Source organism: Phoenix dactylifera, chromosome 3, assembly GCF_051530095.1.
Source record: "Phoenix dactylifera cultivar Ajwa chromosome 3, Ajwa_hap1_PhDact_Kaust_v1.1, whole genome shotgun sequence".
Classification (NCBI taxonomy): Eukaryota; Viridiplantae; Streptophyta; class Magnoliopsida; order Arecales; family Arecaceae; genus Phoenix; species Phoenix dactylifera.
The window spans coordinates 55,619,573-55,644,612 of record NC_143192.1 but is presented as its reverse complement, the minus strand read 5'-3'; the positions used below and the strand labels follow the sequence as shown (position 1 = coordinate 55,644,612).

The 25,040-nt window shown below is 39.3% G+C and overlaps 2 protein-coding genes across 4 annotated transcripts; both read right to left on the bottom strand.

The window, feature by feature from the left end:
- Positions 1-1,132: 1,132 nt before the first annotated feature.
- CRY2 (cryptochrome 2) lies at positions 1,133-15,446 on the bottom strand. Of its 3 annotated transcripts, XM_088719219.2 has the most exons (7): positions 15,348-15,441; positions 14,890-15,227; positions 14,099-14,520; positions 11,542-11,763; positions 9,862-10,574; positions 1,974-2,663; positions 1,133-1,379 (listed from the first exon to the last, which is right to left on the bottom strand). In XM_088719219.2, exons 3-7 carry the CDS (start codon positions 14,409-14,411, stop codon positions 1,314-1,316), a joined length of 2,004 nt encoding a protein of 667 aa, XP_088575345.2. In that variant the 5' UTR covers positions 14,412-14,520; positions 14,890-15,227; positions 15,348-15,441; the 3' UTR covers positions 1,133-1,313. The 3 variants fall into 3 exon arrangements, with proteins under 3 accessions (XP_088575345.2, XP_088575347.2, XP_088575346.2); XM_088719221.2 differs by lacking the exon at positions 14,890-15,227 and having other exon boundaries at positions 15,348-15,446; XM_088719220.2 differs by lacking the exon at positions 15,348-15,441 and having other exon boundaries at positions 14,704-14,927.
- Positions 15,447-18,745: 3,299 nt separating this feature from the next.
- On the bottom strand, positions 18,746-24,669 carry LOC103708459 (actin-depolymerizing factor-like). Its single transcript, XM_039116521.3, has 3 exons — positions 24,352-24,669; positions 23,469-23,734; positions 18,746-19,208 (listed from the first exon to the last, which is right to left on the bottom strand). The coding sequence occupies exons 1-3, from the start codon at positions 24,379-24,381 to the stop codon at positions 19,058-19,060; spliced, it is 447 nt and encodes a 148-aa protein (XP_038972449.3). The 5' UTR covers positions 24,382-24,669; the 3' UTR covers positions 18,746-19,057.
- Between the last annotated feature and the right edge of the window lie 371 nt (positions 24,670-25,040).

Sequence of the window (25,040 nt, the reverse complement as noted above, 5' to 3'; positions counted from 1 at the left end):
TCCTAACAATTCACAAAACAGGAGAAGCAGATGATTATTCATCTGCTTTCAAAAGAAATCGAAGAATTTATTGAAAATCCTACAAGATCAATTCTCTCCTTTTTCTCTGGCAGATGGCCAGAACTTCATCAAATGTAGTGCAGCCTTCATAAGGTATCAAGTTATCAAACTGGCAAGCGTTTGATGGTCGTAGCAGAAGCCTGGGCTCAATTCCCATCTTCAACATTTTGATGAAGGTGATGATGAAGACCTCTCTTTGTTTTCTTCTCCCCCAGTCCAGTAAAAGATTGAAAGGGGAACTATGAAACTGTTTGTAGCTTAAGACTAGAAAATATACATGGAGAACAACTGGGAATTGAAGTGAAAATGACTGTGTAACGCAACATTCTCTCTCTCTCAAAAAAAAAAAAAGACAGGCATTGTGGAAGGCAACAGGATGGATGCATCTAGATTTTAAGCATGTCTCTTCCTTGTGAGCAGAGTGAAGAAACCAACATGCAAGTTCTCTCGAAGTTGCTGCCCACTTATATTTGATGCTGCCCCCCTTCAAGACTGGGACAATTGTGATTCATCAGGCAATAACTAAGTGGCATTGTTAAGAACGTCAACAGCCTATGCAAACTGTTCCAAAATGCAAGTCCTCTTAAATCCAAACTGGAAAGGACCCGGACTCTAATGAAACAACACCCTCAAATTCAAAGCAGGGACGACTAAAGCAACTCCATGTGCATAGCTTGCCTTCTATAGTTCAAATTACTGATTATATACACACAAATGTACACTACTCTTCCAAATTATGTCCTTGTTGTTCAGATAATCTTATAGTTTCTTGTAGTTTTAACCTTCAAGTTTGTTTTTCCTAAACTAGATTTGTTATATTTAGTAAGTAGTTCATGTCAATTTAATTTTTTAGGGGGTGATTCCTATACCGACATATGTGCATCATCAATGGAGGCATTCTCCTCCATTGTTCATGGTCTCAGACAGCATATTTTAGTTCTAATCAGAGAATACATGGAATATAGAGTGATATGTGCATAAGCTCAATAGAACAAAATAGCAAATTTAAAACATCTTGATATGGATATATATTAACAAACTGCGGTTATATGCATCAGCACAAAGAAAAGTATCGCTCGAATATTTTAGTTGTTAATTTCCGTGAAGATAGAATCCATAAAATACAAAACTGTTTATACATGAGAATTTATAGAGTACAAAGCATATTTTATTCATGTTAACATAATATAAGTAAAACATAAGCATGATACCAATGAACACAAGATGAAGTGAACTTTTTCATTTGTCTGAAGTTATGAAGGTCTCTTGCATGGTCTCAAGCCCTCAATGCTACTCTGAGCATCAACATCATCTCCCTCCTACAAAAACAGCAATGAATTAATCTTATATCACAAAAAACAGAGGTACACACATGTATGGAGTTCAAACATGCTTTGACATATCATTATGGTAACTTTAGGAAGATATTTGCTAACAAGCATGTAAGCAAATTAAAAGCTACCGATACAACAGTTCTATGTTCATGAGATGCATTTTGATGTTTTGGTATCAGTATCTTGACATATAATAGATTTTAAGTGTAGAAAAGAGTTCAAAATGTAATGCTTGGAAAACAAATTTATATCAGAAGAAAGGCGTGATAATATCAGAAAAAAAGAGAGTCTTAATTGGAGAAAATAAATATTTGTTATTGTGCAGGAGCCAGATTAGATAACCAATTGCTTGAGAAGTACTCAATCATTGCCTCAATGAAGAAAACCAAAACAATTGTCATGGGAGGACAATTGTAAATTAGATAGATTGAACTGATGAGTTACTGATATCGAAAATCCTTGAACATGCCTGTATAGCATTGTCAAGCATTTAAGGATCATACTATTGCTTGTGCAACTAGGGCTGGCCAAGGTGCTCTTACTGCTGTACTCATCTAATAATTTCTGAATTGAGATTACCTTTTCTCCTCTGATGCCATCTTCTTCTTTCCATGGATGCATGGAAGGCGATCCACTTGAATTATGTGGCTTAAAAGAACCACTATCATCCAGAGCGTTTACTTCTGACAAAGAAAAACATGAATCTGGAACAGCACACATACTCCCACTGATGCTTCTTTTCCTAGCAGCTGATGATTCTGCTGTAGAACACAGGTCTTTGTCCTTTTTTGATGTCTCCATCTTGGCAACGCGATTATTTATGTCAACTTGTTTAGATCTCTCACTGTTTAGGTTTTTCAGTCCCTTGTTGCATGAACTGCCCTTAAGATTATGAACAGAGGGAACTCTTTGATCAAGAGATGAACTTGTGCAAGATACCTCCTTCTTCACAACAGCCTTTGGAATGTCCAAGTTATTCATACCAATCAGATTGTCAGCCACAACTTCATGCGAACCACTTAATGTTGCAACTCTTGCAGCTCTGTCCAGCTCCCACATCATGGTGACAGCATCATCCAGGCGCTCCCGAGCTGTATTAAGTTCTACGATGGGTTTCGGGTAATTTAAACCCAGCTCAATTCCAGCAGCCTTTAGTACAGATCTTGGAGCATCCCATGGACGATGGATCCATTCAGTTGGCATTCTTGCAAGTTCAGGAATCCAATTTCTAACATATTCTCCATCAGGATCAAATTTGCAACCTTGATCCTAGATTCCAGGATAAGAATGATAATCAAACCTCAAAACTTTAATGAAGCAATATTTTAAAGTAAAAAATTCTTTCTCAAAAGCAAAAATAGGATATTTTAGATGAGAAAAAAAAGAAAAAAAAAAAACAAGAACTTGCAACTGCTAGCCTTTCTCATAAGAAATGTGAAATTGGTATGAAATAATCAGCACATTGAAAACTTTTTCATTTTCTTTTTTTCTTTCAGGAATATAGAAATAGCAAGAATTGAATGGTCAAATTGGTCTTTGTGTGATACACGAGTATTTACTGAACCAGTATTATTGAGACTATAGCTGGATCAAAAGTCAGGACCGAAGTCAGCCTCTTACATAAAATGTAAAAATTCACCAAAATCAAGGAGAAATAATTGCATTTTAAATTTTAGGCAGCTGATTAGCCCTTAACATGAAGGAACCTCAAGAACTTGAATGAAAACAAAGTCTGAATCTCAATTTGCCCTTTTTCTGCATTAAGAATAATACTTGGTAAATATGGGTGGGTAGTCTAAAGTTGCCCCCAATGGACTGTTCTGTGGTCGTTGGGCCTTTCCTCCACCAGCAGCTTAGCCCATTGAGGCCAAGGCAGTAAGGAAGGCCCATGGTATGTATCCTCCAGCCAAGTTGGCTGTTTCAATCTAACCAAAAAAGAAAAAATAAAAAATATACTTGTTACATCAAGCTTGAGGAGACATACGTTATATTTACATTTATTTCCAGCATACACACAAGAAGTGAACCAAATAAAATGGAATTTGGAAGGACTGTGTGGCATGGAGAACGGAAGCCCTGTTACAACGAAATGGATTCTTACTGTGGTTGGGGACATTAAATTCCAATTAGAAACATAGAGTTCCATTAGTTTAAAAGATCGACAATATAAGTCTTCATAGCAAAATTAGATGATCCTAGCCTGTGGGATTACATTAAAGTCAGGAATATCACCAAATAATGTTGTCTGGATGGAAAGGCGGCAACCTAGTTAAAAGGACCGAGACCCATATCTCTGATGTAACTGGAATACTAGATGGTTGAAATTATTTCTAAAGCTACCTTCTAGGAAGTCCTAAAAAATCATAAGCCAAAAGGCATTAATCCATCAATCATGTGAAATGGGGTATTTAAATTCTGACAAAAGGAAAGAACTGCGACTATTAGTCAATTGTCAAGAACTCCAGCATGGAGGAGGGTCCCAAATAGGAATCTTTCAAAATCTCCTTCATCAGTGGAATATGAGAAGTTTGTACAGAAAATTACTAGAATGTCAAAGAAATCAGATGAGCAAAAACTTGACTCCTATTGAAGTAGCCTTCCGAAAGTTAAGCTAGTCTTTTTGAGAAAAAAGTTTAGCTAGTCAAACCATAAGAAGAGCGAGTGCTGTGAAACTTCTAGTTGTTCTTCAACAAAGAATCAGATGTAATTCAAGACATAACACGTTAGCTCAGCAACTTGTTTTAGACACGTACAAACAACAGTCCGCACCAGATTCAAACTCTTAAACTTTTCCATGAAGAAAATGTAAACAGAGAAAACCAATGGCTCTTTCTAGGGCCCACCAGCAGCTGGGCTTGTGCAATGGATCACTCAAACTGTTAATGACCTAGATGTGGTTTTATCTCTTATGCCTCCTAATATGTTGAGGATGCTACTCATTCGAGGGATATGTTAGCGAGATTATGTCTCCAAATTTCCAAGAGAAATAGAAAAATCAATAATGTAAGGGCTAGCTCTTCTTAACCTTTCAGATGTTAGCAATCCATTTGACTAGCAGAATAAAGCAGTGATCATTTAGAGTAACTGGTAAACCATAAGCTTCATTGGCCTTTGGATAAGCCAACTGAAGAAAATTGCAGTTCTAGCGATTTGCTTATACACAAGCTCCCACAGATCATATCTTATTTAAGTAAATATGAGAACAAAATGTTATGCTCAAGCTCAAGTACAGTCTCCTAGCATGGGATTTTTGAGGTGTCAATTCAATTGAAGTTGCATATGAAACATAGAATCTCACCAGAAAAGATTAGAATTATTGGCCTAACAAACCAAAATGAGGTGGCCAAACAAGCATATAGCCACTCTGGCTTGTTTCAGGCACAAGTAATTGAGTTTCATTCGTGACTATATCCATATCTGTATGGATCATAGGCTGCTTGTGGCTGCGAGTAATAGAATCCAGTTTACGACTCGAAACATGATACATCTATGGATCCTACTCCATGTGTAAGGTCATTTGCAGCTGCATCATATCCTCCTAAATAATCTCAAGAAGCCCGTCTCCTATATGCAATCGTATCCTCGCAGACTCTACCAGATCGTACACTGTGGTTTCTATCCTATGCAGCATATGTAAACTGGAGCTCACCGATGAATTGAAGACCACCCTGCGGCTGTCTTATTAACAGTGGTCTCATGTCCTCTGTTCTCTTCTTGGCCAGCAGATCTATGACCACCAGAACGGTTGCTCTTAATCTCTGAATCTGAGTAAGCTGGCTTCTCCACACTCTCTATGGGGTTGTAGGTGCCTTTTGTTTTTCTTTTTTGGTGTGCTGAACACCTGCCAGCTTACGCTTCGTGCCACTCTCTGTCTACTTATACTTCGTGCCATGTTGCATGCTTACCCTTTGTGCCACTCGCTAATTGCTTACTCTTCGTGCCACTTTGTCTATTTACCCTTCATGCCCCTCTTTATCTAGCTATGTTAGGAGAATGTATGTTGCCCTCCTGATCGAGTCGACCGACTAGCGTAGTAGCCTCATCTAAGTATCTCTCGATCATATTTCTAAATAGATGTCTCAGACAAGGAGTCATGTGGTGACCAGCTCCCCAATGACTTCTTTGGTTGTGGTTGATCAGCTGTAAGGATGCATGCAATATTGCTTTCTACCCATTGTCATACATCGACCCTAGCTTCGCTGGCTACAAAATTGGCCTTCGTGAAGGCAATCCTCACTCATCAAGCTTCGGCTCTTGCTACTGGTTCACAAACCATCTGATCCTAAGATTATCCTCATCATCAATAAAAGCACTATGGATCGGAATTCTATACTCTAACTTCACTCTTCTGAATACACTTTAGCCTCAACCTCATATTGTAGTGAACATTTATAAGGTCGTTGAGGCACTTTTGTATCAAACAGTTCCTCTACTTGTTGTGGATGAAAATGAAAGTGGACCAGTTGCACTCACAACCACTCGAAGAGATCGTCTAGAAGAGGATCCGGATAGCTAGCCGTTTAAGATTTTTCGCGGATAAACCAAAATAAATCCACCATTCAACTATAAAAATATTGAAAAAAAATTACATATAAGATAGTATCATATTAGTCACCATCTAACACCAGGTATATGTTCTTCTGATGTATAATATACTTGGATTCATACTTTTCTTACTTACGACAGCTACCGAAACTTCAAAGTTGTCAGCATCCTCTCTAAATATTTTGGTTTGTGAAAAAGAACTGTATTGTTATATGTTAATAATTGAATATACCAGTTAACTTGCACATGTCGCTTAAGTTAACTTATCTCTTCTAGACATAGGATCACGACTTTTGGATCGAGCTTCATCTTATAAATCATATTACGCAGAGTGACCAGAAGTTCGTCATCCATATCGATTTCAGCTACAGTGAACTGAAACATTGGATTCAGGTAGTATATTGCAGATAGAGTTCGTTATTATCTTAGTAAAATTGTACAAGTACAGAAATAGTCTAATTTTTAATGTTCTTATTTACATGCTAGATATAAGTTTCTACCCATCTGGTACTCCCACCACCGCTCAACGATATTGATGTACTTCTAGGCATACGTCGAATTGGCCTCCTTGATCTGAATCTTTGCCCTTCATCATATGATACAAAAAGCCCATCTAGGATACCTCTTATTGTCCACGGCTTAAAGCACTTCATACAATGATCTGATAACCTTCATTGTCTTCTCGACCCGCTGCCCATGATCCAACCAATATCACGCTCTGGCTTCTTATTCTTTGATGATTCTATTCCTATAGGTTTATGAAGTACGTCAGTTTATCAATTTTTAAAAAATAGCAAAATTTCATTATGATGAAGATAATTTTTTTTACCTCAAAAATACATCTAATTTATCTAATACATAATACTATTTTTTTATTCTTGAAATTTATTTATATATTTTTAATATTTTTAAATTAAAAATATGTTTAAATACCATAAATTCAGAAAAATATATTTTTACTTCAAAAAATACTTCTGAAATATGTATTACGTACTACTAATTTTTCATAATTTTTGATATTAATTATATATTTTTAATTATTTTCTAAATTAAAAATAATTTTTAAATATAAATATTTTAGAAAATTAATTTCAGCTCAGATCTATTTAGAAAGTAACAATGGATGCTACACATATTTTTTTAGATCCGTATGCATGCATCAAAGGCTACTTATTTCTTAATTTTTTTCAAATTTAGGCTTAGGCCACTATGCGTATGATCGCATCAAACTTTAAATAAAAAGTAGCTTGCATGATATTAAATACGCTTCTGATTTAACATTTTTTTATATTTTTTATATTTTTTAATCCAAAAAAAATATTTTTAATTTTTAAAATTATATATAATCCAAAAATTAAAAATTTTTATATCATCGTGTAAATCATCCATAGATCTACAACATACCATAAAATCAAGCCAAAATCGAAAATTTTGGTATGATCTTTTATTTTGCAAATTTCGAGCTATTTTTTGGAGAGCAAAAAAATAGAGAAAATAAGATAGAAAAGAAAAAGCACACCTTATTTAGGCTTGGATCTTCCTTCAATCGTGCTGAATTGGTGTGATTTTCGTCGTGGGAGAAGGGGGAGATGTTTAGAGAAGTAAAAAAAATGCTGGGAAGGCCTTCTCGGGCCTTCCCAACATTCTTTTATAACAAAACAAAGAAAGGGGGAGGAGGGTCGGTTCCAAATCGGCCCGACTTAGAACCGGCCGGTTTGGGACCGGTTTCAGCCCTTTTCAATCGGTTTGGGACTGATTTCGGCCAGTTCGGGACCAGTCCCAATTTTAATAGAACCAACCCGGTCCTCCACCGCGTCGACTCGGTATGAGCCGAACCGGGTGGTTTGGTCCGGTTCGGCTGACTTTGTTTGAACCACTAGTTATGTACCCTTGGGCTATGCTCTTCTGTAGCCCACAAAAACAAACGAAGCATATTATGATTTCTTCTAGTTAACAAATAGTGTACGCTTTGCTTGTTATTATCGAATAAAAACAATTAGTTAATAAATAGTCATAAATGAGAAAGAATGAACAATTTCAGGGAGTATTGAAAGTTTCAAATGTTAACATATTAACTTTTCATATTTATTATAGTGTTTATAGTTTATAAAAATTTTCGTATTTTCATGGTTTCAGTCAAAAACTACCAGATTGAAATATTAAACAAAAGGCTAAAAAGTGCATCATTATTAAAATTTTAGATCTTGAGATAGTGTATAGCCATCAGTACAAGATCTAAACATTGTTGTAAACTAAGTGATGAGCAGTCCTTTTTTTGACATGTAACTCCTACAATAATTCCTATTAAAAACACTGTGAAATAAACAAAGGAAAAACATGTAAACTGGGCAAATGGATTTGATGCCTTCACATATGGACACAACGAACTTCATCAACTAGACTAATGCAACAAAACATTAAGAATCGAACACATTCTAACATGGCTTGAGTATGGGAATTCCTGCTGTGATGAAGGTTTATTCATGCAAAGCACAGTACCAGTTACGGCATCATTTTTCTATCAAATTAAGACACTAAGGTTATGCCAATAAAGGGTCAGCACTGTAAGCATGTTGCACCAATCAATGCAATGCTCATCATGCATCAGCAACAAATGATACATGTTGAATAGAAAAATCAAATGCACATTTAGATATGCTAGGGAAACATATTATTTGGCATCTAGGCTACTTTTAATTGCCTTCTATAGGAAGTAGATATGTTTTAAACTCTCAAACAGGAAGCTGTATAATAGTAGTCTTGTCACTCTTTGGGCATTACTACTCCTGATTGGTAGTTACAACTCTTTAGGCATTACTGTTTCTTATCATATTCTACTAGAAACCAGATCTGCTCCGTTCCAGCTCCTACTTACGCTCTGAAGAGACAGTGTTTGGAAAAGGTCTGCGAAACTCTTCACAGTGTGTGTGTGTGTGTGTGTGTGTGTGTGTGTGTGTGTGTGTTGTGTGCACACACCTTTCAATTGTAAAAGTCAAACTCAAAATGTATAGCAAAGCTTTAAAGCATGTATCAATATTAAAGAATCATCTCAAAGTACTTTGGACTCCAGAAAAATTAGGTTTGTCCTTTAAGTGAAGATCCAATAGCCATAGGACCGATTGAGACCTAGTCTAAATGGGTGGGACTAAAAGGGCGGGACACATGCAGACCAAAACTTATGTTTAAGATAAATTGAGATGTCAAAATAGATTCTAATGTCTAATGGTCTTCATATTAGTAAATTGAGAGAGAGTGAAGGCTTTGAGCAAGAAGGCCACGAGATTTGGAATTTAACCTCAAAACTTTTCAAACTTTTCATACGACACAGAACATGCTAACTCAGTAAAATGTCAATATGATATAAATTTATAGGCGATTATATACTAGTTTAGTTGAATTTTAAATAATTTACTAATTAAAGACACAATAATCTATGTAATATATGATTAGTTATAGTTTTGCATACTAGATGATTAAATAAAAATCAAAGTCATGAAATTTACTAATATGACCTGTACAACTTTTGCCAATCCAATGGTCAGAGAACAAAAGTATATCTTTTATGTGGTTCTGCTGTAATATGTATATAGTGAACTTATTTATATAGACAGCTGGATGAACATATGAATTGGCATCTGCAAGTTTGACTTCAAATGTTTTAGACGTACATCATTGTTGACTACCATTTAAGTCCAAATACTATGTAACAAAATTAAATCCCTTCCCTAGATAAATCTCAGTTACACGAAATACAAAATGATGTCAATAATAGTTTAGCACCAAAAGGTTTGCAATACCTTTAAAAGAAAGCAGAGAATACATAGAAAAGAATGATTTTGTGAAAAAGCATAAACTATGAGTATATGACATATTGAGGTTGCAGATTTAAGATTTCTCAAATATATGTACAGCGATGGCATACCTCTGGATTGTCAAGACGGTTGAGCTCATGACCATCAGGTAAGCTACCTGATATATACTGCCAACCAAGGATGTCATTTTCTAAGTCGGCATCCAACAATGTGTCCCAGAAGTATTTCATCCCCCACGTCCATGGAAGTAGAAGAAATTTCACAAAAAAACTTGCAACAATGACTCTAGTTCGGTTGTGCATCCAACCAGTTGCCCAAAGTTCTCTCATACCTGCATCCACTAATGGGTACCCTGTTCTACCCTGCCTCCAAGACTTAAACTGATCCTCATCAGCACGCCAGGGGTAGTGTTTCAAGTTTCCCAACAACGACCGCTCATATGTGAATGGAAAATTGAAACAAAGATAACGTGAATATTCTCTTAGACCAATTGACCTTAGAAAGAGGTTGATACTCTCTTCTGCATCAGAATTCTCTTCTTTTGCCCACTGTATCTGCTTCATTCTTACAGCTTGGTAGATTTTCCTCACACTAAGTTCGCCAAAATGGAGATAAGGTGACAACAATGAAGTAGTGTTGCCCTCCACCTTCATTCTGTTTCTTGAATATTCCCTTAGATGCCCATTAACAAATTCAGCTAGCATTTTGTCTGCATTGGCCCAACCTGGGGACCATCCCCTGCTCAGCAATGCATTACTTGATTTCTCTGTGTCATTTTCAAGGCCTAGCTCCTCAGGTGAACAACTTTGAACATTTTCTGTCCCTGGCACCGAAAATTGAATGATGTGACAAATACACATATATTGTAAGACAGTAAATATGGTAGTCTCTTGTAATCAAGTATTTCCTAAAGAAAATCCATTAGGGGAACAGCCGAGATTTGGAAACTATTGATAGAATGTGTGATATATCCATGGCAGCAGCAATCATAGAGATGCAAAACTTGCAGCTCTGCACACCCTCAGATGCCTTCTATTTGCCTACCCGTTGCCTGATATTTCTTAAATTAATGTGTTTAAGCTAAGGACAAGTCATAGATCATGGAGACACAGGCGGACATCATCCAGCTATGAAAGAATGGACTTTGCTACAGCCTACAAGGATGACACCACATCAGCTCCTTGTAAGTGAAGGCGCCTTCCTGCCCACCCCAATTTAGGAGGAGACCCCGTAATAAAAATTAGCCACTCAAGGGGCAAAAGTAACGATTAATCCAGCAAGAACTGGACAAGAGTATAAAACTTTAATTAGTTTCAACCAATTAGAGGGCTTCCTTATCTTTCCAAGAAAATAAAAAAGTGTTCTCACAAACCAGCAGATTCCTTGTACGGTCTTCTCTAGAAAAAGGCATCTCATGTTTCTGTTTGCATATGCTGTACTTACTAATCCAAAATGCTCCTTGAACAACTACAGCAAGAGCCTAATAACGGTGATAAGCTTAACCTAAATCAAAAGTTCTTGCACCCCCACCAGGATCAAGCTATTAAAGCAAAGTTTCAGAACATGTTACAATGAACATTCAACCTAACTTCAACCGAAAAGTAGCGAAAAGTACCTAGGTAATGTAACTTTTTCAAACATAAGAACAAGGATAGTCAAGACAAAAAAGAATAATATTGTAAGTGTGGTGACGATAATTAACTACCAGAAAAATTATAATGTTGAAGATAGTATTCAATAAAGTAACAGTGGATGTATAAATGAATGAACACAATGTGGCTGAACGCTACCTGCGGGTGGCACCAACCTCCAAGGAGGAAGAGGCAAAGTTGGTTCAATTGGCAAGCTCATGCATTTGTCCCAATATGCATTGAAAGTTGTAAAAGCAAGGCCGTTCTCGTCATACACTTCCCATGGTTCGTACAACAGATCACCATTAAAACTTTGCACAGAGATTCCAAGATCCGCCAGCTCATTTTTTATTTTATGATCCCGAATAAGTGAAACAGGATCTGCAAATAAGGCAGTATGCTAAAATGAGGATTATTTGCAGATTATAAAAGGTCATTAACTTTCAGACATCAGAAGGGATCGCCACCACAAAATTTGGAGTTAAGGAAAAACCAGAGTGCTACCAGCTGACGATACATTTATATACAAGTATCCAGAAAAATGCATTGCAATCCAAATGCAACTAAAGAGATTAAAAACCCTGGAAAAACTGTTACAAAGAAGTATATGCACAACATCATTCATGGAACCCACGGAAGAATGAGATCAAGTTGATAAATGGTTGCATATGTTCATTCCTTTCATAAAGCCCTCTCATTTTAGGGTATATTCCATAAGTGACCTTGGGGAAACCAACTAATTTCTCCTCTTAGGGCCTTTATACTGCAACAAGACTTAGTTAGACAGAAAAACTATCTTTCTCTCAAGAAAGAAGAGTTTACAGCATTCAAAATAGGAATCACAACAAAGAGGAACGGAAGGCAGATAATATCTGTACCCAAAAAAGATCTCATTCCCTATAGATATAAAAGAAAATATCATTTCCAACAGATTACAAAGAGGTAGGTGAGAAAAAAACAAAAAGAACTAATTAGAAAGAAAGGCTCTTTCTTTTCTTCGAAAAAAAAGGAACAGAAAAAGGTCATTCAAAACATAAATTTCGAAGAGAAAGGTAAGGCAAACACCATTCTTGATGGAGGTGAAACCTCTGTGCCAGTAAAAACGTACTCATTAGAAAGAGCACACATTCTTTTCTTAAAAAAGGAGCAAAAGGATCATTTAAAACATAGATTTCAAAGAGAAAAATAAAACAAAAACCAAACAAACTCATTAGAAAGAGCACACATTCTTTTCTTAATTGATGATAAAAAAGCTTATCACAAAACAATGAAGAGTGAATAAATTGGATACCTTAATTTGGGTCCTTAACGACCTGATACATCCCCAGACGACATGAAGATAGGCAAAAGGCTGTGCACATGTGAATTTTGACCCTCTGTGGACCCCATAGTGGAGGGAGCCTCGTGCACTGGGTCGCCCTTTAACAATGAAAAGGTACAAGAAAATATATTTATAGAATTTGAGGATATACACAATGGAATTTTAACTTCAAGGACTATGATCATTGCAGGATAGGTCATGTGAAGAGAAAGACATTAAATAGTTGGTGTCGAGTTTGAATTTGTTTATGTCACAAGAGTATTTGGCAATACATAGTACATGCAATCACCAAGATGAGGTTGCCAATTGGATGTGGTGATAAAGTCAAAGCATTTTTTCTTAAAAAAAAAAAAATAAAAAACAAGCAAATAGTAACAGAGTCGTGAAAATCATTGCATTGATGGCCGCATATAGCTAAGATACCGTGAGAGCAGCCACTGAAAAAATAAGGCGGAGAACCATGAAAACTTAAAAGAAAGCCAGGAGAGAATTTGAGGGTGCTCGCACGGATCAAAATTTGCCACAAGGTGGATATGCATACAGATATAAGCTCATAAAGCCAGAATAGCATATATGGACGGCAATATGGGTTATTGATTATGACTATGTTGGCACAGACTTAGTAATCTGCAATCTAGTTTCTTTCACAATTTCTTTTCTTTTCCTTAGAACCCACAGAATTGTTGTCTACTTACAGAATGATGTCAATGTACTTCTCCCAATACAATACACTTTGATTGAGTGTATTACTTTATCTAGAGTTTTGTTCATTTTTTTTCCCTTTTGAACAAATATTGACATGCAAAAGAATAAACCAAGATTATTCACATATCTTAGAGGAGTCGGTTATCATTTTCTCACTCTTACAAGCATTCTTGTTGAAATTGATTATGATAACCGTTCTCATCATTTCTTAAATTTGCTGCAAATCTTTCCAAAAGAAAAAGCTCAACTCCTTAAGGTTCCCGTATTTAACAGGCTCGTGAAATGATTTAAACTGTCCTACAGTAGAGAAAAATATTAAAAGATCAAGCTGTAACAGTTACAAGTGCTGTAAAAGATTATCGCTATATTCATAGCTGAAAATCTACCATCAAATTTAAGCAAAAGCATAATAAATGCACATTGTTAGACTATAACAGCAACATGCTGATATGTAGACACTGAAACAGTATCAGAACAGTAATACTAACAGAGAAATAAAGCATCGACAGTATTAAGAAAACTAGGCATAGTTGATCATATTCCTAAGTTCAGGAAATGAATTAATAAGTATGATCAGCAAAACTATGAGTAGCCAACAAGCTCTTACATCAACCAACTGAGCACAAAAGAACACAGCCAAAACACACAAGATACCACTGAAGCAGGATCACGATGGAAGAGTCAGCATACCATATAGATGGTTATAAACCACTCTAGTGGCCCCAATTGCACCAATGCACTGCAAAAGAGATGCGAGAGTGCTCTCTGCTCTGATCAACACCAGGGGGGCTCCAAGAGACCTCAAGGACCGATCGAGGTGGGCGAGCGACTGCTTCAGCCACCATCGAGACACTCGACCGGGATAAAATTGCTCTTCTTCACCTGGACACCATATGAAAACAGGGAGCACGCATGCGTCCTTGGAGGCTGCTGCTAAGGCTGGGTTGTCCTCAATCCTCAAGTCCCTCCTAAACCAAACTACGGTCTTGGATGGGCTGTCCATGAATCATATGAATCTCAGACTTCCATGACCAGCTCCAAGAACTCTACTATAACACAAAACCTCACTACTGAAGGCGGATGAAAAATTAGCAGCACTTCCCTGAGGTGGCCTGCATCAAAAGCTCTTCCATCAAAAAAAGGATGCCATCAAAAGCTGGACCAAGTTTGGTAATTGAAGTCCTAAACTGCCTTCAAAGATGTCTAGAAAAGATACCAGAAGGCCCACACCATGTCTGAAGTTCCATCAAAAAGAAAAAAAAAAGGAAAGAGGAAATAGATGACCAAGACTATACTAAAAATCAATTGGAAACGATACGCAAAATTGCTCCGATCCTTCAAAAACCGCCCTTTCTCTCCGGATATAAACTCCCACCTAAAGAGGAAATCAACAAAGAAAATTTCTTGAAACTGGAAAAGGCAAAGAAGGCGGTCCCGATGAAGAGCCTCTTCCTATACCTTCATCACAATCCTTTCCTTACCTCCCGACTTCGCCTCAAGCCTGCCGTGAATCCTGCACTTCCAACACCGAGCTGTTCCCCTCGGAAACCCTAACACCAGTTCCCACCTTGGCCCCACCAATCAAAGAAAGCCAGAAACATCTACTGAATTAGAGAAGAAGCTTCACATCACCAGGACCACGAAGACAGGAATTTCTTAGCCCATGCAAATCCATGAGCCCCCACAATTCCCGGTGAAATCTTAATCCCAAGCCTTCCACATCTGTAAACCGTCTGACCAAACCCGAGTTTACTAGAAGAGACAACAATCCCGAAAAATGTCTTTCCTTCCTAAATCGGAACAGCCCGAATGAGAACCACTGCCCAAAGCCAGCGGAGCATAATTTAAGGTTAAATAATTTTTCAAAAAAAAAATAAAGCGATGAGAGAAAGCAGTAATTTGGTTTGATACGGAGAAATTAGAAATTCGATTTTCTTACCATCTGCGTATGGCCCACCACCACCAAACCAAGGAACATAATTTTGGGCAGAAGATTCATGCACGAGAAAGAAAAGAAAAGCGCTGAAGGGTTGACGTCTCTATCCATGATGGATATATTGGCACGGATCATATATGTATCAGGCTCCATGTTCATCTACCACATGATAAATATAATGGTGGCGAAAATTGAGTGGCTAGCCCGAAGCTTCTTATGAAGCTTATATGAAGGTGGTCATGGGATGCATCTAGTGGCATAGAAGAGCATTTGCCTTCCGTCTAGCGAGAGTAGCTTGGGATACTCTCTTCTGAAGAGACGGAAGGCGCTCAACGCCCGGCATGCAGTCCGGTTCATGTTGGAGCCATAGGGGTTCTAGAGCTAGACCATGGCAGCCCGCTATGGGTGGGTGGGCCTTGAGGCTCCCGCCCAGGGAGGGCAGAGATGCTCCTTCCTATGGCGAAAGATAGTGAGGTACTTGCCTACTGTATTGGCTCACACCAAATAACTAATAGGTGATAGGCAGAGTATTGATGTGGCTGGTGACCCGTGGGTGGATTGCCTTCCTCTTGCGGCATTGGCCGACTACAGCCAGTGTTGAGGCAATGAAGGGCATACGTGTATGTGATCTCCTTGTTCCCGAGAGGGCTACATGAGATGAGGCTTGGTTGTTTCAGCTTTTCGAGGAGCATTTTGCGGACAAGGTCCGATCTCTTCCGGTATCAGGGTGTGCAGATCCAGATATCCGAGTTTGGAGTACCTCGATAGGACTGGCATCAGGGTGGGAGATCTTTCCCACATCCTTTGACGAGAGTATGAGCCGAGGCCAGGCTGTGCCTGGATATGGTGCATGGGACTTCATCCGAGGGTAGCACTGTTTCTTTTGAAAGGTGGTCGATTGTCTTCCGACGAGAGCAGTACTCAGCAGACGAGGGCTGAGAATTTTCTCGGAGTGTGGGGAGTGTGGTGTGGATGAGATGGTAGACCATGCGATATTTCAGTATGCATAAGCGAGTGTGACTTGGCACTTGGCAGGGATCCCGCAAGAGGTTTGGGGTCGATGGTTAGAGTCTCCACTGCTTTGCCAGGAAGCGGTTAGAGCGACTCGCACGACCTACCATATTTGGCTGGCAAGGAACACCCAAACCTTTGGCGAACACAACATGTCGTCGAGGCTCATGGTGGAGAGCACCCGAGCACAGGCGGCGGAAATCAGTCATATCACACCCGTTTGAGGCACTTTGACAGTTCGGGACATTTGGGGTTCCCATTCTGCTCCGGTAGCACTCTACATGATGTTTTTCATCTGGGAGCCCCCACCTCCGGGCTTCCTTAATGTCAACTTCGATGGATCTGTCTTGGACGGAGGTGCGGGTTTTGTTATACGGGACCCATACGCCAGGATGGTGACTGCAGGTAGCTGTCGACTATTCGACGTCTCGATTTTCAGTGCGGAGCTGAAGGCTGCTTGTGCGGATCTTCGTCATGCCCAGTGCAATTTACGAACCATCTTTGTTATCCTGGAGGATGACTCAACCATGGTCATCAGTTGGATCCGAGGGAGCTCAAGCATGTTTTCCGAAAAACCAATGGAGTTGTAGATTGGATGGCTGCTTAAGTGGCAGTCATTCCGATAGTACTTCGTGGGCTGGAGACGGGAAGTTACTCTGGGCACTCCGAAGCATTTTGTTTTCTGATTTTCTTTGGTGCATTCATACTCATCAGGTATGATCTATCCGCTTTAGCAAAAAAAAAAAAAAAAAAAAAAAAAAAAACCACGAGGGATGGGGAGGAGGAAAGGGCTTCTTTTTATTGTTTTATTGTCCCGCCGTGCCCCATAATGGACGGATATCACGTGAGGGCGGCTGCATCTGCCGCTCTCGGGTCTCTTGCTCTTCTCGCGCGAAAGAAGGATTCCACTTCCTTGGGGCAAATCCACCGTTGGATCATCAGTCGGACAGCTCTCCAAGCCATTGGTGGATGATCCAACGGTGTGTGTCGGTGAATGCCTTTTCCCGCGAAAGATACAGCTACAGCCTCGCCCATGCTGAAGGGCCCCCACGACCACCCCACCTTCGCGGAACTCCGGCCCATGAAATGCGTTGGACGCGGGTGGGAAACCTTTCGCTCACTTCTCGTCTACTTTTCTGGGATGGGAGGTCATATCAGCGATCATCTCATCAACCCAGACACACCACGTGATTTTGTACCACATCTGATTTAGCTTTCTTAGCAACGTTCTCCCCGTGATTCAATGATGTACATACCTCAGGCTGTCCATTTAATCTAGATTTGTGGTGCTCATAGGCAACAATTAAAATGCCCACTCTGCATTCTTGCAAGAACATTGTTACGTCGTTGATTTCAATTACAAGAACATCATATTTTTTTTGTAAGAGAGGAAAAAAATATATTCTGAATCTCTGATGCGCTAGGAACAGATACGGTCTAGCCAAGCTATCACAATAGCACGGCAAATTATTGGCCACACGGTATGGACCACGTTGCTGCGCACGACTCAATCATCTCAGTCTTTTTCCCGTAGACATCTTTTACCGTACACTCGTCTCTTTCATTAGCCTACAGAAAAAAGCCGAAATGATTGACTGGGTTAGGATATAATTTCTCTAATAACACAGATGGGGTGAGAAAGAAAGCCCAACTAAACCGTACTAACTAGCCACGCCCGAAGGAGAAATTGTATTCTACGGGACCTGGACCGCATGGCTGTGCGCGCCATTAATTACACCCACTCATTTTTATAGTGGTGCATTCTATCAAGGATTCAAAATGAATGCATGATGAATATAATTCACAGAAACAAACAGCATTGGCAGGGCTTACGTCCGAGTAGGCTTTGCATGTTACGGCATCATTTCTGAGAATTCCAACGGTAACAAGTTACTTGACCTTCAAAACCTGGGCTAAGTGTACCCATTGGAAACAAATACATAGCCGATGAAGATGCAGAAAGCTCACATTGCCATAGCTTGTTTCTTTGGTTCCGGGATAATAAACTGCATATTGACTGTAATGCTTTTTAGGGCAACATAGAATTTAAAACTGCAGCTTGAGGAACCGTAGTCAAATAATAGCCTTTTCAGAAAACAAAAAAACCAGCTTCAAAAACAAGCATGCACAGGCTGGTTCGTCCATGCAACTCGAACAACAGAGAGAGCATGAAAACTAATCTCAGCATAACAAAATTAGCATGGACTCAACTCCAGAAGCCAACTCCTTCATCCTAAATCGGAACTGGTACCCTTTTTTTTTTTTTCTCTTTTGTTCTACCCGAAAAGCGGTTAAGCACCTTTGCAGAGTGAAGACTTGGCCGACATACACCGACATGGTGACCGCATGAATGCAAGTGAGGCAACACAGTTAACACAGGGCACACCAAATAAGAGAGCAGATGAAATTTTAATATATTATATGGTCTCCAAGTTACGTTGTACATAAAGATGTTTCCGATTCATAAAAGCACCCAGGTCTTTTATCAACTACTCTTAGTCAAACACATCTCTCTAACTGAAAAGCGTCATTAAGGTAGCGTTCATCTCTTCCACCAGCCTTCTTAGCTACAGTTATTATTCAGGATCCCATACATGTTCTCATAATCAGATGTCTCAGGACAAGACACCACACGACGTCTGTTGGCAGAAACCCAGCTATTCATTGAGATCGATGAAGTTAGTTTTGTGGGTTCTACATGCCTAATTAGCACGGTCTCTAAGAACTTCGAGATCCATCTCTGTAGGGTCAGTGGCCTGAATCTCGTAATGGACGCCATCAAGCTCATGGCGAAATCTGTCTTTGGATGTGGCATACAACATCTTAGAACGGATGCGGGAGACAGATGGAGACCTGTTCAGCAGGCAAATAAAGATATTCGAGATTTGGAAGAAAAGAAACATGTAGCTAATGCAGTTCATTGTCATGTTTACAAGAAAAATTATGATGATGAAATTAACGTGCCTTACCTCATTTGGTTGGAGTTGGCAGCACCATGGATTACAAAAACAAGTGAAATGCTAATATGGTACATGAAACTATAATCTAACCAAAGAACTGAGCAAATGGAGAATCATTAATGAATATAGTGTTATAGTAGAAGCAACATGTAACAGTATATGAAGTAAATAAAGGTGAAATGAGTGAAAACTAGAAGAAACGGATATGCAACATTGGAACTCAAACGACTAAAAGAACTCATTTTACACAAGTAACAAGCGACGGTGAAAATAGAAGACAAAAAATAATGCACATTAAAACATATCACGAGCACGTCATCATTTCTGGAGTTCAACAACATAATACAGGAAGAAGTGAACCCGCAATAAAACCTCTGGAAGTGTAAGGTATTCATGTGTACAGCAGCACATCTTTTAGGTCAAACAATGCTACTCTAATATGGTAAGAATGATTTCGAGGTTGACATGTTATCGTACACATGTTAATGTGTACACAGACATTAAGGCAGTTTCCATCAGACCATGATAGCAAGAGTGGTACTCTTCTTGGGATCAATCATGCCTTGCATGAATAGGAGCTCAAAAGATTCAGAAGAAGTAAAAATGCAGATGATCTTTCTACTCTTATTGTCATGAAATATTACTCATTTCAGCTACTCAATCACAAATATGGGAATATACACACATAAGTTTGCTTCCTAGGGCAAACTTATAACAGCTGACATGTTAAAAGAAAAGGAGGGATGTAGACTAGAATTCTATAGTATGGTAGTCTACATCCATCCTTCCCTTTAACCTGTCAGTTGTTATCTGCAGCAACTGTCAAGCAGCTTCCAGCTGGTTGTTTTGCCTCCTGTCCTCACTTTGGGCTAGATCAGATACAGTGTCAGTTTCAGGCTCGATATTCTTTACAATTCCTGGATAATACAAGTCTTATCCCCAGTAAATCAAGTCAACTCTAATGGACAAATGTATGATCCATCAAAGTTTGAGGAAACTCTATAACAAGTTATCAACCTAAAGATGGTTAATATACATCATGAAAGAAACTTATTTCTTTCATATGCATCATATTCGCATTAAGTTGTGACCTATGTCCTCAAGTTACAAAGGCTGTAAAGCACTTGCGCAGAGGACAGAAAGTACTTAATTTGAAGAATAAGAGCAACCAAGGGATCAACTTTAACCTGCCCTTCAAAGTAGAGAATCCATAGTCCCTAGCGCACTAGAAACCCTCAAATGAAAGTTTGGCAATAGAAGGGGTCTGTTACTGACCTGTAATGAAATTCAAAAGACACAGAAGTTTACGTGCAGAAAACTTAATGTGCCAAGCAGAAACAGTTGGCAAATAGAGAATAGTGCATGTAGCAATAGAGGGGTGAATTATGGCTTGAATTAGGATATTGATGTTGGGTATTTGACGGAGAATCTATTGAATGAGAACCCATATAAAAGTCAGATTTCAGATCAGTTCAAAAAAGCTATATGAGAATAAAGATTCCAACAAGTGTGCACAAAAGATCAAAGGAATAATCACAGCAGAATTTAATGTTGACCACCTTTATGTATAGATTCGCAGCAGGTTTATCGCGGTAAAACAGAGAACGTAAAGAAGCATATAACATTGTCTTAAAGAAAAAGAAAATTGGGAAAAGAAAATGAATGAGATAAAGAGAGAAATTAGAGAGGGAACAGTTGGCTAAAGCTGACTTCAACATTTTTTCCTTTCACTGAGAAGAAGCCAGCATAGACCTTTGTCTAGTGGTTAGCCATAGGGTTCTTACGGCCCCTATAAGACTTCATCAGTAATCTAGGCGTCCTACAAATGGAAACTATATCTCCTAATGAAATCAGTAAGCAACCTTAAGACCCGACCATGGGTTGCTAAAGAGAGTACTGTTTGCTTCTTAACTGGACGGCCGTTAGGTCTTCCTACTTATCACTCGTTAAGACTCTACAAACATAGGATTTAACGTACATCCAATCAACCACATGGACCAACTTGGACTCCCAAGAAAAACAAAAAAGGAAAGATTTGGGCACTCGTCATTGTGAATGGTAGTTCAGCATGAGGGATGCCATGAACAATAATCTTCTAGTGAAAGGATTTCTAGTTTTAAAATAGAACTTTCTAAAACATTATTAACCAATTTTATACCCAAAACACTTAAAGTCAGCAGACTTAAAGTTTGTCCATCAAGCTTGGGGTCTACAATGATGTTTATGTAAATGCATGTCACACAGCCTATCACTCTACAAGGATGCCACCTTGTAGGCACCAAATGGACATCAGTGGCTGTCAAGTCAGTCTCTATCTGTCTATTAATGCGTCTCCACAAACCATGCATGTACCTGCGTTTAAGACATAATCTATCTCCTTAAAGAATTATTTTAAATAAGCAATGGATGGATTCCTTGGAAGCATAAGAAACAGAATTGAAGATTGCAAAACTCATGAATCTTTGAGAAAAAAAAAGGCAGAAGATGAAATGATAGACCTTAAATAGTTTCCGACAAGGTAGACATTCTTTAGATAGTTCTCGTCTCGAATGGAAGACTCAGAGGCCTTCTAATCAACAATGAAAACTTTATATTCCATGACTCTGTGCTGCACTTAAGGCTGCAAATGGGTTGGGTCGACCCGTAACCCGACCCGACCCGCGTAGACCTGACCCGACCCGAATTTTAGGACCCGCGGGTCCGGGTCGGATCCTAAAATTGGACCCGAATCATTTTCTAGGTCGGGTCTGGGTTTATCGAACGGACCCAACCCGACCCGAATGGACCCGAAGAGAAAGAGAGAGAAAAAAAGAAGGAAAAGTGAGGGAACACTCGGCCCGTCAGGATTCTCTCTCGGTCTATTACACTGTTGATACCTCTGGTGTCTCGGTAGCTGGCTTTTTTTTTTCCTTATGTTTTTGGGCTTTTGTTTCTTTTAACGATTGAAGGGCGAAAGTGAGGGAACACTGAACTGAATATGGGTCATGTGCCAGTTTTCTGCAATGGAATTGGATTTTGGAAGATGGTCTGGGATTTTTTTTTGTCCTCGTGAGAGGGGAGCTGGGAGACACCAAGTTCCGTCCAATCAGTCATATAGATAAAACATAGCGTGGTATGACATTTGGCTTGTAGACCGACTTAGTTAGTCATGGGTCACCTGTTCTGACTCAAGGCCATGACTTAGCAAGTCTTTCGAGTCATGGGTCACCCAGCACCTCATTATTATGATATGACCAAATTAGATTTGCCCAAATCTTTTTCCAAAAAGCACAAAAAATTGGACCCGAACCCGATCCGACTCGGACCCGGACCCGAATCGGACCCGACCCGACCCGATCTTCAACCTGGTCGGGTCTGAATCCAAAATTAGGATCCGAACAAAAAACCGGGTCGGGTCAGGGTCACTCAGGACCTGACCCGACCCGACCCATTTGCACCCCTAGCTGCACTCATAAGCCTACTGAATGAACTGGCTAGCTGGTAAGACATTAAGCTCCATCGTATAGAGTTTTCTCATACGTACCATTCAAGCTTTGTTGAATCTATAAATAGATTCAAGCTTTGTTGAATCTATAAGCAACACGGTAATACTACTGATACGTGCTTGACAGACAGGTTCGACCGCTAGACTACTTGTGTGAGAGAATGGAAAAGGGGGTTAAAATACACTGGTAAGTTACATAATAAAACAACTTGAAAAGCAGGATTCATTTGCATATATGTATCTGAGCGGGTCGGATGCATTCTAAGGGCCAAGCGATTGAGTGTTGAGAGCAAGCAATTTTAATTTTCCACCATTTAAGAAGAAGGTACCATCTAAACCGATATCTGAAAGTTGCAGTGTATTAAAAAAAAGCAAAAAAAAAAAAAGATATACTTGCGTCAAAGCAACAAATTGCACATTCAACCAGGACCAAGAATCATCATTTTTATAATTACGAAGCCATCTCCACCAGGTTATGCAAGAAAAGTTAATAATGTTAACGTCACTGATATAAAACGATAATGTGCAGCAGAAATGTTTTGTTTCAGAATAGTTTCCTACAAGATGTGAGAAGCAAGGGTTCGGTAAATGGAAATCAAGCATGTCATGGGAGCAGCATGAAGTAACAGTCGACAGACGCTAAGAGATAGGTTTCAGAAAAAAACAGACCATGAGATAAAGAATATCTTGCTCTTCTGGCAATTGTCTTCAGTCACAAAATCAAAATCATACACAGCATAGCGGCAATCGTTCCCAGGCAGGGCTGCCGTGAAATCATCATAACTCTCCCCCGGGCCACCTGTCTTCTCGACCACAACCTCTTTTTTCTTTTCATCGATCATGAATATCACATAGCGATGCACCTTCTTCCTCTTCAGTTCCAGGAAAGTGCTCTTGCTATCGACAGCCACTCCCATCCCAGAAGATGCATTCGACTGCAAACCCATTCCCACAGTAATTATAACACTTTCAACCAAAAGGGCGTTACATAGCCGATTCATCATTAGCTAACCATATAAACTATACATCAGCAATCCATCTTTCGAAATCTTCATCAACCATGAGGCAAGATTGAGTAGAATTGTGGATCATGAAATTCTACGATCAGACAACAGAATTTATTGAAGACTAACAGCCCTCCACAATCCTTATTTGCAAATTGGGTTAAAAATTAAGAATCTCCACCAAGATTTGCCTTGAAAAAAAAAAGATCAAAAGTATAATCATGAAATAAACTAAAATTATCTTGAACAAAATCCCCCTAAATCACAAATAAAACTGAAATTGTAAGGAAAATATTGTCAGATCACTGACAATAGGTTCCGTGCAACAAAGCTCTCGCCTCTCGGATTAAGAAATCCACGCAAAATCGGCCCTAATTTACAGAGATAACACAAAAAGATCAATCATTCACATCGCCCTGAAACACTAGATACACCAAAATTTAGACCGGAAAAGGCCCGATCAGATCTCAACGAAACCAGAAGCACGATATTCCTCGCGAAACCTAATCTAACAAACAAATAAAAATCAGCAGCGTTCCGGCGCTTACCGATCGGAACGACAGAGATCTGAGCGACATGGCTGCTCCTTCTCGTCTCAAAGAATGATGGATGGAGATCAAGAGACGCGAGGAGAGGTGAATGAGCCGGACTGAGATTCTCGGCCACAAGAAACGAACAAGAATGACGGTAGAACAAACATGGAAAAAGAAAAGAAAGGAATATATCACTTTATTTTAGCCATATTTTATTCGTTTTTAATCTTCGATAAAGACCAAATTAAAAAGATTAAAAAATTGAGCTCCGGGAAGGAGAGCGGTTGGGGGCGGTGGTTAATTCCAAAACCACCAGAAAAACACCGCAAAATAAACCCAATCGGCTGCTTAGCGTGGCGGCTTTAAAGGCGATTAAATGCTTCGCTCGCTTAGAAAACCGAGCGACTCGTGGCGTCGCGGCAGTTGGCTGATTGGCGTACGGAGATATAGCCAAAATTAGGCGATGAACTAGTGACACGTAGATAATGGAACGGGGAATGCGAACGTGGCTTTTTTGGATTTGCTGTCTTCCGTGTTCCACGTGTTCTGCAGTTGATGGAGACTTGCTCGCTGAGGAGACAGCTGGCTGCGGTCGCTTTCCGTCGGGATATGATATCGTCCGGACATGAGCATAGTAATTACTGTGCGGCCAATAAATGGGTGGGGCAGGCGTGCGAAGCGTTGAATTCGTTGCAACGCTTGCT